General features: G+C 58.4%; 1 protein-coding gene across 1 annotated transcript in view; it reads left to right on the top strand.

Moving 5' to 3' along the window:
- The first annotated feature begins 9,054 nt into the window (after nucleotides 1-9,054).
- Nucleotides 9,055-19,899, top strand: part of ADAP1 (ArfGAP with dual PH domains 1) — a 45,616-nt gene continuing 34,771 nt past the window's right edge. The window contains exon 1 of the mRNA XM_012639060.1: nucleotides 9,055-9,161. Coding sequence (XP_012494514.1) covers nucleotides 9,080-9,161 — 82 coding nt within the window. The 5' untranslated portion in view covers nucleotides 9,055-9,079. The remainder of the gene's footprint in view (nucleotides 9,162-19,899) is intronic.

Genomic DNA, 19,899 nt, shown 5'->3' on the forward strand with positions numbered 1-19,899 from the left:
CACGGAAAAAATTAGTGTCCGTAAGTCTGTACTGACATGAATTAGGAGAAGGGACAGTCTCCCTTATTCTGACTGAGGTGGAAGAAATGAAGGGAACAGAAAGTCGCTGTTTGACAAACCACCGCGAGGATGGCCGCGGACCAGAACCGTCAGCGGACACTAAGGTTAGTGGGTGGAGTGACAGGAAGCAGGGTGCCTGCGAGTCTTGGGAAACCCTCTCGGTGCCTGGTGTTTACAAAGGAGCAGTGGCGACGTCCCCGTGGAGGCCGCCTTGGCCAAAGGAGGTAGGCTGATGGTGCGGCGTCACCTCTGGTTTCCTTGCCCAAAATGGGTGATCAGAGGAGACACCAGACAGACCCAAACTGAGGGACGTGCTACAAAACAATCGCCAGTATGTGTCAGCGGTGCTACACGAGATGTTCTTTGGGGAAGCTGGTCTACAAACTCTTCTCTAGTTTTGCAACTCTTTGGAAGTCTAAAATTATTTTGAAATGGAAAGTTAAAAAAAATTTTGTATGGAACTCTTTGCAGTTGAACTTTCTGTATACAAAATTGAGTAAATTCTCATTTTGAAATGCATTCGATGAATTTCAAGTGGGGCTGATGCAGACATAAATGGTTTCACCAGGTCAGGGGAGAGGCAGTGACATGGCTCAAAGACAGTGCCACAGGGAGCAGCAGCTTCCTGGCATTGCCTTTGGCTTTCTAGGCCTGGGCTACAAAAAATGCCATGCCTGAGAATCTAGGCGTTTTGTCTCCCTGCCATGAAATAATTCTTGATAAGTTCATCATTGTAGAGAATTCATTTTACTTCTCATGTGTGCTTGTCACAATAAGCCAATAGCCTTGTTAGAAGGTGCCCAAGGACAATCTGCAGAACATTTTCCAAGTGTTCTTGGGCATGAGATAAACCAGGAAAGGCCCAGTTGCAGGCCTGGCCCCAGAGTTGTCTTCCTGGGAAGGTGAGGACTGACCCGGACCCCGGAGGAGCCTCTCCCTGGTCTGGCTCCCGCAGCCCCTGGGCTGATGCACTGGGCCTTGTTCACACAGCTCTCGTCTTGGGAGAGCTCGGGGTGCGCGGCTGGGCCCGCTCGGGCTTCACGAGCGAGTCAGATCCTCCCTCCCTGAAGCTCCCTGTGTCAGCTGCCTGTTGCTGCACTAACGGATGGCGCAAACTCGGGCTGAAAGCAACACAAACATATTTCATATGACTTCTGGAGGTCAGAAATCTACAACGGGTCCCCAGGACTGGTCCCCTTGGGAGGTCTGGGCAAAATCTGCCTCCACCTTCGCCAGCTTGTCGGGTGCCTGCGCTCCTTGTCAGGTGGCCCGACCCTCTGTCCCCAGCCAACAGCACAGCATCTGACACTCGTGCTTCCCTCGTTACAGGGACCACAGTGATCAGTACTCCCGGGTGATCTCCCCATCTCAAGACCCTTAATGTAATCCATCTGCAAAGTCCCTTTGCCATGGAAGCTGCCATATTCACAGGCTGCAAGGATGAGGATGCGATGTCTCTGGGGACAGTATTCTGCCACTAGCACATCGGCAGCAGTTCTCGTAGGGGCCCTGGAGCAGCAGGGGGTCCCCCGGTCTGAGGCCCAGTGGCTGCTGCAGAGCTGGGGACCTCAGCAGGTGCCTGTGTCCCCGAGGGAGTTGGGCAGCTGCAGGGGACACGGTGCTCTTGGGGCACTGCGCAGGCTTCTCTACATTATCTGCAGCAACCAAGTCATGGATGGGATTTCCTCGGGGCTCAATTTTATTAAATAAATCCCAACTTTTTCTGAAATCTTTGGTGCTCACTTAGTTGCCACTTCTTTCTGGGAAATGACACAAAGAATGGCTTGTACTTAATAAACAGGAACAGAAAATGTTTAAAAACAGCCACTGCATGTGTGGCGCGATCCCCGTTCTTGGAATGTGCTTGTCCATCTAGACACGTCCCAATTTCACACAGATACGGAGAGAGGTTTGTAGCACTGCACAGCAACGGTCAGTGGTACCCAGGTGATGGGGTGTTTGAGGGTACGTGGCTTTCTTCCCTGTGTTTTTCTTTATGACTATATTTTATGACAAGGATGTATCATTTTTATAGAAACAATAAAATCATTAGTTTAAAAAAACCTCATCGTGTTGAGTTGTAATTTTACATCTTCTCTAAATTACAAACCTGTGGTTATAATTTTATGTTGGCTACGAGTCTAGCCCGTCAGCATATTTCTCCTGGTAGACACCATGCTGGTTTTTGTGTTGGGACCCAGCAGGGCGCGAGCTGGGGCGGGGCAGGCGTGCTGTCACCTGCTGGACGGGAGGGAGCCCGGCTCAGCTCCCTGCGGACGTTGCAAGCTCTGTGAGGGAGGCTCCGGGACCATGTCTGTCAATTCTCGTTCCCCAAGGGAAGCCTCAGCGTGGCCAAGGACTCGGCCCTCAGGAAGCGCGAGGTATTGGACACGCTGCTGCCTTCACCCGGGAGGCTGGAGAGGAGCGACGGGCCCCACAGAGGGCTGCTTTCCCCCCCCCGCCCTTTCACAACGGTCTTCACCTGACAAGAGGGACCCCCATCCTTGAGGTGCATCATCTCACCCACCTTGTGCTTAGATCAGACCTTCTAGTGATATTAACATATTTATGGACGAGAAAGCAGGGGTCTCATTATTGCAGGAAACATTAAAGAACTTTCTGTTAAGCCACAGAACAAGTGACTTTGTCGTAACGCTGTGAATCAGGAATCTCTAGTCTCTTCTGGAGGAACGAAATCAAGTTTCACAGCTCTGTGCGCAGAGTGTTACCGAGTGAGGACAAGGCCCAGAGGGCAGAGAGGTGCCTCCTGGGGCAGGGCCCGGCCTGGTGCTGGCGTCGACCCGGCCGCAGCTGCGCTGCGTTAGCTCCGTCCTGCTGGCGGCCGTGGAAGAGCATTACCCGCCACTTAGTTTCATCAGGGAAAACACGCATCACCTGACTGTGCCCGGGACGCTCGATGAGACGCACCGAGGCGTTAAGAAACCCCTAATTGGTAGGTGTTTGAGGGATTGAGTTTTCTTCCTGGAGCTGAGGGGAGGCGCGGGCAGCGTGTGCTCCTCGCCTGTGACCCTGCTCCCACTGCCGCCGCGCCGGCCCACCCGGGCTGAGACGGCCCGTCACGCCAAGTCGAGGCAGAGCGGCCCAGATTCTGCCCTCGGCGGTGTAGCCAGTGCCCTCTGATGACTCAGACCCTGGAGGGAGGAAACGACCAACTCTGAGGATGGTCATCATCCCAGCGGATCTGCGAGTGAGTCCAGCCTGTGCCTGCAGCCGCCAGAAAGCCGTGGGGGTGTCTCCTCCAGAGCAGCGGGCTCCCTCGGGCTGGGACCTCGACTAGTGCAGCACCTCAAAGAGGCTCGGGTCCCGGCAGACTGTTCACTCAAACACCACCAACAAACAACGACCCTCGGCCGAGCACAGTCACCCTCCCCACGCAGAAATCCACGAACTCGGTCAGAAAGGAGAGACGAAAGCAGAAACAAGAGCAAGCCGGCTTTCCTGGGGCAGGTGCCAACGGAAACTGCCCGGGGAGACCCTGGCCTGCGGGCAGACAGCACTGCTTTGTCAGGCACCAGCCTTGAACTGGGTGGCGTGTGGACGTGCTTGTAGGATGGTTGTGTCCCTGTTCACAGGAGGCTGAGCTCGCCCTTCCCAGAGAATGACCAGAGGCCTCCCACGCCGGTCCCTGTGCCGCCTGGGTCTGCGGGACCAGGCACGTTGAGCAGCGATGGGCGCCCTTGGGACTCTCGGTCGAGACGAAGGAACCGCGGCCTCTTCCTTTTTGGCCTCCAGGGTTCTTTCCAGAGCAGCCGCTCTTGCCAGGCACCGTGACCTTCGCTGTCAGCCCGAGAAGGCAGGCCAGGTTTGCCACTCCTCCGGTAGGTTCTCCTGGGCCAGAGGGGAGCGACCTACCTCATGGTACGGAGCAGGCCAGGGCGGCAGCATCGCTAGTTCCCCCCAGGGGCCCAGCCTGTCAGACCCCGGGCGGTGCAGAGCAGGTGGCTCTGAGAGCAAAGTGAGACCAGAGAGAAACCGTCCCAGAACCACTTCCCTGGTGAGGCCAAGGCTGTGGGCGGGAAGGAGATGTCCTAGCCGTGCCGTAGCCAACTCACCAGGTGGGCACAGGGGTAGCTCCCGCAGCTGGCCCGAGAGCTTAGAGCCCCGTCAGGAGCCCATCCCGAGGTGTGACGTCTGGACTGGACCTGAGCAGGCGCTGAGCACGTGTGTGTGGCCCTAACAGAGCAGGGAGTCCAGGCAAGAGGTCGGGATTTGGAGTCGGGGGGCACGTGGCAGGCTGGCCCGCTAAGGTGAGGGGCTGAGGGGCCACCCTGTGTTTCTGGGCAAGAGCCCCCCGGGGTGGGACTCCAGGGCTGCAGTTCTCCTGGAGCTGGTTTCCTGCAGCCCCTCTGTGGGGCTCAGCTGGGAAACCCTAACTCTAGGAGCTTCCCGGAGCTGGGATTCTGTTACTTTGCAACCTGGATTCACATAATGCAACAGATACCTGGGTTGGCAGCCAGTGAGAACCCTGAGCTGCCAGGGAGGGGCTGTGGTGCTGCGGATGCAGGGGGTGGACAGGGACGGGGCGGGAGGACCAGTGAGGTCGGCAGAGGGGTCCCCCTGGATGGAGGTGTTGGGTGGGGTGGCACCAGGCCCGGGCGTCTCCTCCGCAAACTTCACTGGGGTTATGACAGTGGGGGCTTTGCTGGTCTTCAGGGCTACCGGCCACACAGGCTTTACAAAAACCTGGCAATTGGCGACTGGGAGAGGGCACCGAGCCAGCCCCTGCCATTAACCCCCTGGGTCAGCGCCACCTTCCAGGAAGCAGAAAAGCTGCGGTCTGGTGCCCCCTGCTGGGAGGCGGCGACACCGCCGTGCCCTAGGAGGGTCACCTGGAGGTGCAGGGCCAGGTGGGGGCCGTCACCTGGACGCACACGGGGCAGTGATGTGCACAGCTGGCCTCGAAGTGCTAGGAGCTAAAGGTGCAGCCAGGGCTTCGCCCCAAGGCTCTGGACCCTCCTGACACGGCAGCTGGCTGGGGGCTCAGAGGATCTGCCTCCCACACGCCCCTTACCCCTCTGCCAACTCCGGTTTGCGGGGAAGAGATGGGGGAAGGGAGGGGAGAAGAAGATGGCTACACAGATGACAGTTGGAGACGATGGCAGGTAACACATGATGGTTAGATGCAGATGACAGGCGGTAATGGTTGACATAGATACAGATGATGGGTGGGTGGAGACAGGGAGGGAGACGGAACAATGACACACAGGAGGGGCCTCTCTGTGTCCCAGGGAGGCCGCCCCGCTGTACACTCCCGCCGGCACTGTGCGAGGTCCCGGTGTCTCCCCATCCTCACCGACACTTGCTGCTGTCTGATTTTTAAATTCTAGCTGTCCCTGGACCCCTTCGCGTCACCTGCTGGGTGTGGGGTGCGTCTCGCTGTGGCCGAGTGGCATTTCCTGGTGACTGGCGATGCCGAGCATCCTTTCACGTGCTCACTGGCCGTTTGTGTCTCCCTTGGGGAAATGTCTGTGTAGACCCTTCGCCCGATTTTTAGTGGGGTCACTTGTCTCCATCACCATGGAGAGGCCCCAGCCTGTCCTGGGGAGACCCCTGTGGACCCCACCTCCCGCAGGGTTCCCGGGTCCAGCCCCACTCCCAGAAAGTGGTGCCAAACTGGCTCCGCAGGGCTGTTCCCGGGGAGTTTCCCTCCCTAATCCTCTCCTGGGCAGAGCTCTTTAGAAACGCCAGCGGGGCGGGGGGGTGGCAGTGGGGGGCTGTAGACCATCTTCCTCCTGATTCTCTGTTCTCTGGGCGATAAAAACATTCTCCTTTCGTTGGGAGTGGGGCAGCGGCAGGAGTTGCCTGGGTGCGGGCTTGCTGTAAAACAGGAACTGTTCCTGCCACAGGGAGCCGTCGTGGGGTGGCACGCCCCGCCTGCATTGTCAGGCTTCGTTCACACTGGGCTTCCCCTCTTGGGAGCCGGCTCTTGGGACCAGAGCCGTCCCCCTGTGCACACTCGGGCATGCAGTGCAGGCCAGGCCTCACAGCCCCAGCCCCCTCCTTGGGGGAGGCCCTGGGTTCCCCTCTGTGGGCCTGGCCGGGAGGAGGGGGTGGGGGCTGGCGCCAAGAAGAGTGTGGTCACAGCTGCCAGCACTCTGGGAGGGCCTGGAAGGCCAGCAAGGCTGGGGGGCCCCAAGGCCTGGGCCCGTCCCTGCATGGCTTCCATCTTGCCTAACACTGGCCCGACCCTCGCGTTGCTCAATCCGGAGCCACCAAGCCACAGGGGAGGGGAGCAGGGGTCCGGTTCCCGCTCCTCCCCCATAGGCGTTGGGGCCAATTCAGTCAAGTGGTCCCTGCGTGGAGCCATCTGGGATGATGGCCACGACCTTGGAAGGCCACCCCGCAACCCTCAGGCCGAGATGCTCAGACTGACTGTGAGAGGTGGGCAGATGGCAGCTCTGCGTCCAGGCCATCAGGAGGTTGTGATGCCAGGGCCCATGTGGCCCCCGTGCCCTGCCCCTTGTGGTGTGGTCTTCCCAGCCCTCTCCTGGGTGGCCCACTGGCTGGGCCCTCACCACCATCCTCCGCATCTGTGCTCATGGCCCCGTGTGGACCCCCTTCCTGGACCTTGCATTTGCTTTGGTGGCCCCACCGCCACCCCAGGGCACCTGGGGCAGAACCCGGGGGCCTGACTCCACCCCAGTGGCCTCCTTGGCGCCACCAGGCCCTGAGGCCCAGTCCCTCCCTGGGGAGCGCATCCTGTGTCTGCTCCCCCTCCACGGGTGTGTCCCCCACACAGATGTCTCCCCTGATCCCCAGCCCCTCAGGACAGGGTCTGGCCCCCTGGGTCTGACCTCGAGAACCCTCCACCTTGCCAGCCACTTGGGACCTGGAGGCATTAGGCCTGAGGCCTTTGTCCCACCATCTTCCTCACCCATACCCCCCAGGGAGCTGGTGCTGACCTGGGCCTGTGGCTGGTTAGGCTCCCTGCCTCTTCCTCCTTGGGACATCGACCTCGCATGGGGGACTGTGGGGTTGCAAGTATCTGCCCAGGAGGGCAGGAGGGGCCAGATTCAGGCCCTGGCCAGGGCTGGGCACTGGGGTTTGGGGTCATTGAATGGACAGGCCCATTCATGGGACCTGTGGAGCTTGCAGGAGGGTGGCTAGGCCGGCGTCCCGGAAGAGAGAGGGCAGGAGCAGAGCCCCTGTGGCTGGTGCAGCTGAGGACAGTGAGGGCAGAGCTCGGCCGCACAGGCCCAGAGGGCTGGGCAGAGGGGCTTAGGAGCTCTCAATGGACACAGCTTGGATTTCCTTTGGCTTTGGGGAAGAAAACACACACCCAGATTTGGGCTGTGGGGTTTCCAAGGTGGCTGGCACCCTCCCTCTACTTCCATCTGTCCCCAAATGAGATTGATCCAGACAGCCTGGGCCCTGTCCCTGTTCCTGGGGATGGGAGGTGGAGAGGGAGGGAAGAGAGGTCAGTGGGCGAGGACCTTGGGCCCGTAAGAGACCCCCTGCTGATCAGAGTGGCCTGTGGGCCTCCTGCGTGGGGGGCGTGCTCAGGGGATGCTGGAGGTGACGCTGCCCTCGGGGGCTGCTGCCCAGGCAGGAGGCCCGGGCAGGGGGAGCAGGAAGCTGCACCAGCAGGGGACCAGGGATGAGAAGTCAAACCAGTACAGGTTGTCGTGTTCCACCTAGAGACGAACCGAACTTACAAAACTCCGTAATCCCATGTAGGGCCAGATGGTGCCACTGGTGGCCACATGTCAGTGTAGCCCTGGTGCAGGGCGTTTGTGAGGGTGTGTCAGCCTGTCAGACGCTGGTATCCATGGTCCCAGAGATGCCCCTCTGGGCGTGACTCCAGCCAGACATGCGGAGGTGCAGATGCGTGGGCAGCTTGTGTGGCCTGTCCATGGTCCAATGGACTGAAAATGCCCAGCTGCCCCCAGGCCAGTGACTGGGTGAACAAGGTACGGCCCAGTGGAACTTTGGAGTAGAAGGCAGCCACCAAGAAAGGAGGTGATCTGTGTGTTAACGTGGAGGTACATAGGTTTGTTAGGTGACACCATACAACCAACAGAAACCCCAGTGCTGACTGAGGGACTAGGGATTCCGTTGCTGTAAGATGCCATGGAGCATGGACTATTCTGGAAGGTGCTGAGGAATCGTCTGCTAATGTGGATGTCTGGAAGGTGGGAGGGAGGGGCTCTGATTGTTCAGACTGGTGTTTCCATTTGCTTCTAACAGGATGTATTGCATTAAAAATTTAAGAAGAAAATGGAAAGAATTTGAAAAGATGCTGAGGCCTGCAGAGGAGGGGACACTCAACTCTGGGGGGAGGTGACATCAAAACCAGGTTTTTGTTACCTATCATCTCCCCCATGTCACCCTCCTGCGGGGGCCCCTAAGCCTGTCGGATGCAGGATGGGTGTCCAGCTCGCTGTGCCCATGCTGGGCCTGTCTGTGGGTGCCGCCGTCTGGGTACAGTCTGAGGGTGGAGGGCACAGCAGGACTCTGGGGCCTGAGCCCCTGGCACACTGAATGTCACCGCAGGCTGTCTCTTGGTGGGGGCGGGATAGTGTGAGCACTCTGGCCCCAGCACTGGAGGCGCCGCCTGCAGCAAGCACTCCCAGTGTCCCAGGGGACAGTCGGGGTGGAGGGCCCGGCAGGCTCCCGCCCTCCCGCACCAGCGACTGCACCACGACCCCCTGGGCGGCCGGGTACTGGGCTAGCTCAAGCCCCCTCCAGGGTGTCGGTGGCACCGCCCCGGGCGGGTGCAGGGCGGGCGCGCTGGGTGCAGGGCTGCGCGGGAGGAGGCCGCCCGCCCGCCCGCGCCGCTGGGGGCCGCCCTCGGGCCGTGCCGGCCAGAGCGCGCCGTGCGCCCGGGGCCCCGCGCCGCACACGCTGGGCGGCCGCGGCGGCGACACGAGCGAGCGGGCGGCGGCAGGAATGCGGAACCGGCGCGCGGGCTGAGGCACCCGGGATGGCGCAGGGGCGGCGGGCGGCCTGCGCGGGGTCCTAGCGAGCTGGCAGCGGCGGCGGCGCGGGGACAGCGGCCATGGCCGGGGAGCGGCGCGGGGCCGTCCTGGAGCTGCTGCGGCGGCCGGGGAACATGCGCTGCGCCGACTGCGGCGCCCCGGGTAGGTGCGGGCCCGGGACGGCGGGTGCGGGCTGGGCCCTGGGCACCGGGCGGGGTACCCCGCGGATGCCTTGGGGATGGGGCGCTGGCCACCCGCAGGTCCACACGGCCGGGGCGCGGCTGGGGCGCACCTGCAGGTACCCGGACATCGCCCCGGCGTGGGCCGAGCTGGCGGGTACCTCCCGCGCCCCCGCCGGCCGCCGCCTCCCCTCCCCCGCCGGGCTGCGTGTCTCGCTGTCACCCGCGGGCCGCCCGCTGTGTTGCGAAACCTCGGCTCCGAGAAGAAAGAGGAAATCGCGGCGGGCGCCGGCTACAGGGAAAGAAGGGGCCAGCCGCCCGGGGATGTCTGCGGGGGCTGTGGGGTCCACCTGGCTCCCCCCTATCCAATGGTGACGTCATGCCCTCCCAGCTGCACCCCCTAGGAGCCACCCTCTTGCACTGCGCCCAGACCTGGGAGCCAGAAGGCACCCCTCCCCCAGCACCTGCACCTGGCTGCTCAGGGGCAGGTGGCCAGGACAGGTGGGGCCCCGGAAGGGTGGGGCCTGGAGACAGGCCCTCAGTCCACCTGCCACCCCGTCCTCCCGGCCAGGCATCTTGAAGACTGTGTTCCTTGGTGGCCCTGCTCTGGGGTGATTTCCAAGGTGCTAGAGTCCAAAGGCACTAGAGTCCCCTCCCTTCCGGACCACTTGTCCTGCTATTGGCTGTACCCGGAGCCCTGGGCTCTCAGATCAGCCCTGACTCTGCTTCTGATCTGTCGGGTGAGGACCAGGCAGGGCCAGTCCCTAGAGGCTCACCCACTCATGCCGCCCACAGAGGGGGCTGGCCTCACTCAGGACTGTCCCCCAGGCATACCAGGAAGGTGGGGATTCCAGACTGAGCCCCTCAGAACAAGCCTCACCGTGGGAGGCAGGGCAACCGCAGACCCCGCACATGGGGGCAGGCTCGCCCTCGACGCTGGGCAGTGCCCTGCCAGCCCGGCTGGTTCACCCCAGACTCTCCCCACCGCCTGTTCCAGACCTGTATTTCCACTTGCTCGGGAACACTTACTGTGCCAGGGAGAGGCGGATGAGAGCGGCAGTCAGCTCACCAGACTCTCCGGCCTGGCCTGGGGCTGGCCCAGGGAAGGAAGTTGCCCTTGTTCTTGAGCCTCTCCCAAGCTGGCCACACTGCTCAGGGCAGCTTCTCTGGACACAGAGCCCCTCTCCAGCCACCCTTGGGGCCTCCAGCCTGGTAGGAGGAAGAGGGGCTTCCCTGGCCTGGCGGGCCCTGTAGTGGCGCTCTGTCCCAGGGGAGCTGCTGTGCCAGCCTGGCCCCTCTGTCCAGGGCTGGTGTCCTGCAGCAGCCTCACTCAGCTCTGGGGCACAGCCGGGGCTCCCCGAGGCCCAGCACTTCCTGGTGTTGGGCCAAGCCTCTGGGGTTTCAGGACAGGTCCGTGACATCACCATCCTGTCTGCTGGAGGCCTCATGGGGCAGGCAAGGCGAGTGGGTCGCTCCTGTTTCACAGCTGGGCAAATGGAGGCTCTTACGCTTGCGCTGTCTCAGGAGACACAGGCCCAGGCAGCCCAGGTCCCTCCTGCCAAGCCTCAGCCCAGGTGCTCTGCCCACACCGGCCTCTGCAATACCCCTGCCCGGGCTGTGGGATGGCCACGTGGGTACTCTGGTCTGCCCCTGTTCCGTGCTGCCATGGGGTGCAGCTGGGGCTCCATCTCTGCCGTGGCCCAGATGGTGACAAGGGCCACGCCGACAGTGATGGGGCAGGAGTGGGCAATGTGCTCCGCCGTCATCAGCACACACTGTCACGTGGGTGGATCATGGCTGCTCTTTCCGACCATGCCAGCAGGAGCAAAGCTTCACAAGCATGAGGGTCCCCACGGCACCCACTCTGGACAGCAGGGCAGGCCCAGGCCAATCTGACCACCAGGCCTGGGGCTTCTGGGGTAGACTCGGTGTGCACTTCTGCGGCATTAAGTACATTCGCAGACCCCCCTGCTGGCCATGTGAGGGCCTCTGGCTGCAGGCAGTCCCAGGTCTCTGCAGCTCCCACAGAAACTCCTCCCAAACCCTCCCCATTATCTGCCCTCTGGTGGGCTCCCCCGACCTTGAACATGGGGCCCTACCCAGCAGGCGCCCAGAGAGACTTTTCTCACTGCAGGGCTGACTGGGTGGGTGGGTGTACTTGCGTCCACTCTCCTGCGAGACCTGGGTGGGGGGGTCTCGGTCCTGGGTGGGGAGGGAGGAGGTAGCTCTGCGTTTCCTCCGAGATGTCTGATTGGAGCAAGTGACAGGTTCTCCCCTTTGAGCCGTAGGCTGTGCAGTGCCCAGGAAGGGCTGGTGTGTCTCTGCCCTGTAATTGGGTTGGGGCGTGGGTGACAATTCTGTGGTACTTTGAAGCCTGTCACCTGGAGCACCTGGGCCTCCGGTTCCGGAGGTCTGGCTCTAAGAGGAGATCTTTGTTTCTAACGAGATCAGATGGTTTGGGATCATCGTGTGGAAGCCCAGGTGTTCAGGAGTCGCTTGTTCTTTCTACACGGGGACCTGAAGCCCCAGCCAGATCCAGCCTGTGAGGTGGCCCCAGGATCCAGGGATGACAGAGCACATGCCCCTAAGGCCCCTGGGGTAGACTCAGAACTCCAGCTCCTTGTTCAACCCAGGAAGGCTTCAGGGCAGAGGTGACATTTCAGAATGTGCTGGTGGCCAGGCAGATGCACCTTGATGGGGAGGAGTTTCAGGAATTTGGCCTAGTGTGGGTGGGGCTCTGCCAAGTGAGGGGCTGGGCAGACTGCTCCCACCCCCGAGGACAGCAGCCCAACTGTGTTTTTAAAAAATTTTTTTTATTGTGAGAAAATATATATAACATAAAATCTACCCTTTTAATCATTTTTAGTGTGCACTTCCGTGGCATCAAGCACATCCAAAGTGTTGTGCCGCCGTCACCACCGTCCACCCACAGAGCTCTTTCCATCTTCCCAAACTGCAACTGTCCCCGTGAAACCCAACGCCCCAACCCCTCCCCAGCCCCGCACCCTCCGTCCTCCTGCCTGTCTCTGTGAGTCTGACTCCTCTGGGGACCACGTGTGGGTGGAATCACGCAGGATTTGTCCTTCTGCGACGAGCTCTCTCAGCGTCACGTCTGCGGGGCTCATCGGTGTCGAGGCAGGGTCAGGATGCCTTCCCTTTAACTGCACGATATTCCGCCGTCTGGACAGACCACACTTTGCTTGTCCGCTCGCCTCCAGCGGACACTTGCGTTGCTGCCACTTTTTGGCTGCCGTGAGGAATGCCGCTGTGAACATGGGCGTGCGAATATCCGGGTCCCTGCTTCCGATTATTTTGCGTTTATACCCCGCAGTGCAGTTGCTGGATCACATGGTAATTCTATGTTTAGCTGTTTGAGGAACCGCCAGACTGTGTCCCCCTACCTGGTTTTGTGCTCAGGCCAGCAGGACCCACGCGTGCCTCCCACCCTGTGGGCAGGCGCTGGCTTTGGCCTCAGAGGCATTTACTGAGCCTCTGTGCCAGGTACTTGCCAGGCAGGTGCGTCACCTGTGAGGTGGCGGCATGATCCCATTTCGCACGTGGAAGAACCAGTGCTCGGAAACAGGAAGGGACTGCGGCAGGGTCCAAGGGCGGCAGAGGTGGCTTGTGGCAGTGCTTCTGCGGGAGCAAAGAACACTGTGCGTTGTGTGTCTTTCTCTAGAACGTTCTTGGTGGGGGGTGGTGCTCAGCATTGGGAGAGGGCTGAGGAGTTGGGGGGCTTACATTGGTGGGCCTGGGAGTCTCAGCCAGGGGGGGAGGGATGGGGGCGTGGGTGGGAGGAGGGAGGTGGGCGGAGCCTTCCCAAGGCTCTGATGTGGGTGCTTAGAAGGGCAGATGGGAGAGCGTCTGGCCTGGGCGTGGAGCCTTGGGCAGGCTGTGGGGTGGCTGGGGTGTGGTGAGGAGAGAGGGAGCTGGCCCCTCTGGGAGTTGGGGGGAGCAGGAGGAAGGAGCTAGGGGCCTTGGGCTTTGTGTGACAGAGCAGCAAGAAGGCTGTGTGCCAGGAGCAGAGCAGGGCGGGAGGCTGCAGGGCCACTCAGGCCTTGGGGACCCTGGGCCTGGGCTTTGGCTCTGGGTGTGGTGGGAGCCATGGGAGGCGTGTGAGCAGGAATGTGCTGAACCAATGGCTGTCACAGGATCTGGGGGAATAGGCCAGCCAGGAAGCAGGAGGCATCTGGGACACTGCTGCCAGGACCCAGACGAGGGACGGTGGCTTGGTGTGGGGGTGCTGTGCGGTGGGGGGTCCAACCCTGAGTCTGTGGAAGTGGGGGCAACAGGATGTGGAGTGTGCTGGGCAGAGCAGCGGGGCCTGCCACGGTGTGGGAGAAGCTGGCGGGGCAGAGGGGACAGGCCTGAGCGTGTCGATGAGAAGCCTCTGCCCGACGTCCGAGGGGACGGGGCCACTGAGGAAAGAGGCCAGGGGTAGAGATGGGGGCATCAGTGCGTCAAAGTCTTTGTCTTCTATTTGTTTTTTAAAGAAATCGATGTGAAATTCACATACGATAAAGTTCGCCATTTGAAAGTGAAACTCCAGTGGCATCTAGGATGCTCACAACGCGGTGTGAACGGCACTCTCATCTAGTTCCCAGAGCACGGCTTTCACAGTGCAGAGACCAGCCGAGGTGCAGAGAGTGCCCGGCAGGGCTGCGGAGGCTGGGCCTGGGTCCAGGGATCACTGGCCTTGACTGCGGGGCGGAGGGGACAGCCCAAGGATGGCGGCCGGAGGGTTACGTGGGGTGGTCGAGGGAATTCTCATGTGGAGCGTGTTTGGGTGCTGCTGGGATGACCCAGGAGGGACTCCAGGGCCATGGGAGAGCTGGCTGCAGGGAGCGGGGCAGGAAGGGGGAAGGGCTGGGGGGCTGAGCATTCAGGGGCCCACAGAGGCTCAGGCACACCTACTGTGTGTGGGACCACAGTGCCTACTGTGTGCGGGGACCCATGGTGCCTACTGTGTGCAGGCCCTGCCCCTGGCGACAGATGGGATCCCTCAGTGACAGGGGCAGTAAGGCCTGCCCTCCGCTCAGATGCCAGCAGGGACACAGGAATCTGTGCCTGAATGACAAAGGCAAAACCAAGTAGCTGCATGGAAGAGCAGACACGTCAGCAAACAGAAAGTGGAGCAGGAGGGAGGGGACCTCTGTGTGCCTGCCCCTTGAGAGCCTGGAGCCCACGTGACTCTGAAGGGCAGCGGGGCCCTGTCTGCCCCTCCAGCTGCCCACTCTGCCCCTGCCAGCACCAGCACTCACACTGGGACCTGGGCAAAGTCTCTGGCTGCCCAAGCCACCGTCTGCACCCCACCCCCCGCCTGGGCCTTGGCCGAGGGGCCACACCTGCTCCACCCGCCTCCGCCCGAGGATGTCCTCACCCGCCCAGGTGCCCCAGACCAGCTCCCGGAAATGGTGAGGGGCTGAGTCACCTGGGGCTGCCTGGGTTAAGGGGGACAGAACCAGGGCAGACGGAAGGGCTGGGGGAGTGCAAGGAAGCTGGTGGCCTCGGACAGAGCCTCAGAAAGGACAGGCAGGGCCGGAGACAGCACCAAGCAGCCCGGATCTCGGGGGGGCTGCAGCCTGACACCTGCCTCTGCCTCCCACCCTGCCTCCCAGCAGGGCCTCTGTCCACTCCGCACGCAGGCCCGGGCCCAGGTGTCCTCGTCTACCTGGCCTCCCGGCCCATCCACTCCTGCGGAGCCAGCCAGCTTTTGTCCTTGCTGGAAGTTGGGGGGCTTTAGCTCTCTGTTTCCCCCACCACACATGTACGGTGCACACGTGCCAACAAGAGCCTCAGCCACTGTGAGGATTTCCTCTCGGGGAGCTGGGGTCCTGCCGAGAGGCTTTTCGGGGTGGGGCTGGGATGGCCTGGATCCAGGCACAGCCCAGAAGTAGTTGCTCTGTGAATCTGTCACCTCCGCCCATAGGGAAGTGGCCATACTGCAGCTGGCCCTGTCCTGGTGGCCACTCTCCCAGAGCCCAGAGTTCTTAAAATGTTGCTCAGAGTCACATACCAGGGCTGTCTTCTTCCAGGGTGTGAGTCCCCCAGGCTGGAGTGCAGCGGCGTGTTCACAGCTCACTGAAGCCTCGGACCCCTGGGCTCACGCCATCCTCCTGCCTTGGCCTCCGTGGTTCCCTCTTTAAAACAGACTCAACTGAAAAGCCTTTCAAGGCACAGGCGGGTGCCATGGTGTCTGGATGGGGCCTTCAGGGATGGTAAGTCCTGAGAGTGGCAGGGGGCCGGTGTGCCCACCAGTTGTTCCCAGGGGCCGGTGGGATCTAGTTTTTTGTTTGTTTTTGAGACAGAGTCTTGCTCTGTCACCCAGGCTAGGGTGCAGCGGTATCATCACAGCTCACTGCAGCCTCCAACTCCCAGGTTCAAGCGAACCTCCTGCCTCAGCCTCCCAAGTAACTGTGACTACAGGCTCACGCCACCAAGCCCAATTTTTAAGATTTTTTGTATAAGCGGTATCTTGCCATGTTACCTAGGCTGGTCTTGAACTCCTGGGCTCAACTGATCGTCTTTCCTCCGCCTCCCAAAGTGCAGGGATTACAGGCATGAGCCACCTGGCTCAGGCTGGCGTAGGATCTTTAAATTGGTTTGCTGGGTGAAGGGCACACACACAACTCACTGATGAGGGGTCTCCTGCGTGCTGGGCAGGCTGGGGCAAGAACCTGCCCAGCACCCCTGGCTCTGAGCAGAGCTGTGGGTGGCTGGCCACACCCTGTCTGGCCGGGAGCAGGGCTTTGGAGCTGGCTCTTTGCTGGGAGAGGGCATTGGGCAGTGCCTTGGAGCCTTTAGCCGGAGGCTTTGGGCAAAGGGGCCACACCCCTTCTTCCAAGAAGCTCCTGCCACGGCCTGGCCTTTGCACGTGCCACTCCCACCACTGCACCTCACCCTGCCATGGTTGGTTCCCTCGCGTCCACGGTGTTCGGAGCTCTGCTTCTCCCTCCCGAGGGCCTCCCTGCTCCCTGCCTGGCTGGCCACCCACTGCGGGTGTCCTTGGGCGCAGAGAAGAGCTCTGCTGTGTGATTAGGGGTGAGGGCCTGTTCCCTGCCAGGCCTGAGTGTTGCTGGGGAGGTTTGGCTCAGGAGTGGCAGGTGGAGCTTTTGGTGATAACACCTCTTTCAAGGTGTCTTTCTGCCTCTTCCCACCAGCCCCAGGGGGAATCTGGAGGTGGGCAGAGGAGGGTGGGAACAAGGCTTCCCCATCAGCCCGGGGCCCTGCATGGCCCTGCCTTCCCAGGGTAGGTCCTCCCCGCCCTGGGGCCTGCTGCGTGCCGTCTGCCCAGTCATCTCACCTGTCTGAGCCTGAAGCGTAGGACACACTAACCCGTGAGACTAATGGGAGAGGAGAGAACTTGGAGAAGCTTGGGGTCTCCGTCCTCATGCAGAGCCCACACCTTGATCCCCCTCTGCTCCTATACGGGCCATGACCAAGGCTGGACCCCTGCCTCCTCGTGGACCTTAACAGGTGTTGGAACCTTGCTGGCCCTGGGAGGTGGGGGCCCACAGGTGAGCCGAGGTCTTGCCTGCAACCAGGCCAGAGGGTCCAGGTGGGGGGCTGCCCCCACCCCATAACCCCTTCCTCACTCACCTGCCCAGGCTCTGGCCAGCCCCAGGCACACACTTCTGGGAAGGTGGGACGGGGGTTGGGAGGGCTCTGGGAGACAGGTGCAGTGACTGAATCCCACCTCTGCCACCGTACAACCTTGGGTGAGTGTCTGACTTTCCCTGGGCTCCGATTGCCTTATTCTGTAAAACTGGATGAATGACGGGTCGCAGCTCTCAGGGTGGTTGCAGGGATGGCACAAGAGGGTGTGGTCAAGCACCATCACATGGAGGAGAGGGTCTGCCGAGCCCCTGGAGACAGCAGGGCAGGGGCGCCGCCTCAGCCCGGAGGACCTGGAGGATGCTCAGGGGTCAGTGACCAGCCCTGCGGTCCCCGGGGCTCTGGCTGGACTCTGCAGCCACCCCCGCTCCTTCCTCTGCCACGGCCAGGCCTCAGGTGCAGCCCATAGGCTCCCGGCACCAGGGGCCCGCTGGACGTGGCCTTCTGCAGGACCTGGCTGCCCAGGATCTGGAAGAGGGTCCCTGCCCACCTCCCAGGGCCGGACACACGGGTTGGGGTGGTAGATACACCAGCTTCCTTTCAAAATTCACCTTTGTTGAGGTGTAATTTATACACAATAAATGCACCCATGTAAGGGACAGTTGGAAGATGTTCCTGCGCTCACAGTTCAGATACAGAACAGCTCATCGCTTGGGACGTTCCCTCGGCCCCTCTGTGACAGCCTCACCCCTTTCTGGTGACCAATGACGTCGAGTGTTTCTCGTGCTTATTTTCTACCTAAATAACTTCTTTGGCCAAGTGTCTGCTCAAGTCTTTTGCCTATTTTTGTAATTGTGTTGTTTGTTTTCCTGTTACTGAGTTTTGATAGTTCCTTGTATACTTTGGATACAAATCCTTTATCAGATACGTGATTTGCAGGTGTTTTCTTATACCCTCAACAGCCTCTTTCAGAGGGCAGATTCTTTTTATTCTGATGAAGCCAATTTCTCCCTCTCAGTAGATTCTGCTTTTGATTTGTATTTTAAAAAAATCTGTGCCTAACCCAAAGTCACAAAGATTTTTCTCCTGTTTTCTTTTAGAAATTTTATGGTTTTAGGTTTTACATTTAGCACTATGATGCATTTTGAGTTAATTTTTGTATATGGCAAGAGGTATGAATCATGAATCAAAGTTTATTGTCATGCAGATGGTAATCTAATTGAGCCAGCACCACTGGTGGAGAGATTATTCTTTCTCCACTGAATTGCCTTTATATCTTTGATGATAATTACCCGTCTGTGTATGTGTGGGTCTATTTCTGGATTCTCTGTTCTGTTCCATCGATCTGTTTGTCTGTTTTCATGCCAATACCACACTGTCTTGATAACTGCAATCTTGTAATAAGTTCTGAAAACAAGTAGTGTTAGTCCTTCAGCTGTTTCTTTCTAAGGTGTTTTGGCAATTCTAAGTTCTTTTTTTGCATTTACATATAAATTTCGGAATCAGCTTGATTTCAATTTTTTAAAAATCCTGTTGGAATTCTGATTGGGATTGCATTGAATCTGTGCATTAATTTGGCTAGGATTTATGTGTTAATACTATTGAGTCTCCCAAACCATGAAAATAATATCTCTTTCCCATTTATAGGTCTTTAATTTCTCGGGACAATATTTTATAATTTTCAATGTGCTGTCTTTGATATTTTTCATCGTATTTATTTCTAAGTATTTCATATATTGTATGGTTTTATAAGTGGTATTTGAAAATTTTCCATTTTTGATTGCTTGTTTCTAGTATGTAGAAATACAGTTGAGTTTTGTATATTTATGTTGTATCCAGAAACTTTGCTGAGCTCACTTATTGGTTCTAGTAGTCTTTTTACAGAGTCCATCGGATTTTCTACATAGATGATCATGTTGTCTGTGAATGACAGTTTCATCTCTTCCATTCCAATCTAGATGCTTTTTATTATTATTTTTCTTGCCTTGTAGCACTAACTAGAATCCCTAGTTCAATGTTGAGTAGAGGTGGTTGGAACAGACATTCTTATCTTGTAGCTGATGTTGGGGGAAGCATTTAGTCCTTCTCCACTCCATATGATGTTTGCTGTGGATAATATTTCTCAGGTGCTATATATCAAGTTGAGGCAGTTTCCCTCTAGTCTTAGTTTCCTGAGAGTTTTTATCAGGATGTTGCATTTTGTTAAATGATTTTTCTGCATCTGTTGAGAGGATCGTATGATTTTTCTTTTTCAGTTTGTAAATGTGGTGAATTAACATTGATTGTCAAATATCAAACCAACCTTGCATTACTGGTATAAACACCTGTTGGTCATGTTGTATTATTCTTTTTATATGTTGCTAGATATACACATCTTTTTATGGACCTTTGGGATTTTCTTGGGTAAATACCTAGGTGTGGAATGGCTGGGTTATATGGGATATATAAGTTTAACTATATAAGAAACTGCCAAACCGTTTCCAAAGTGGGTTGAACCTGTTTACATTTCTGCCAGTGGCATATAAGAATTCCAGTTGCTCTGCATCCTTATCAACACTTGGTAGTATCAGTCTTTGAAATTTTAGATATCCTAGTGGGTGTGTTATCACAAAAGATTTTTTAAAAATGTACAAACATCCTGCTCTTTCAGTCACAAACTTGTGTGGCCTTATTCCCCACACACTTGAGTTAGTGGGCTCTCATTGTCGTCTTATGTAAAAGATCTTGGTGTCTCCATCTCTTAACATAACCTCCTGAGCCCTCTTTAGAAATAGACTGTGTGTCGGTGTGCAAACAGGTATGTATATCATCACACACAAATACCAGGAGGACAGACCGGCTTGGGTCAGTCTTCAATTTCATACCGGTGGAGCCTTGTGCCAGTTGCAAGACATTGGGACAGTTTGTAACCTCTCCTTGAGCCTCACTTGTGTCTGGTTTGTCAGAGACAGACGATGTTACCAATGGCTATGAGCCATCAGTTCTCGTCACAGCCTGCCTCGGGCTCACTCGACTGCCTCATGCCCATTTTTCCCTCTAAGCAGGGGTTGGCAAACTTTTTCTTAAAAAGCCAGATAGTAAACATTTTAGGAACATACAGTCTCTATCACAACCACTCAACTTTGCTGTTGTAGTGTGAAAGCAGCCGAAGACGTCTGTAAACAAAC

The sequence above is a fragment of the Propithecus coquereli genome, unplaced genomic scaffold (assembly GCF_000956105.1).
Source record: "Propithecus coquereli isolate 6110/MARCELLA unplaced genomic scaffold, Pcoq_1.0 Scaffold137, whole genome shotgun sequence".
NCBI classification, from domain to species: Eukaryota; Metazoa; Chordata; class Mammalia; order Primates; family Indriidae; genus Propithecus; species Propithecus coquereli.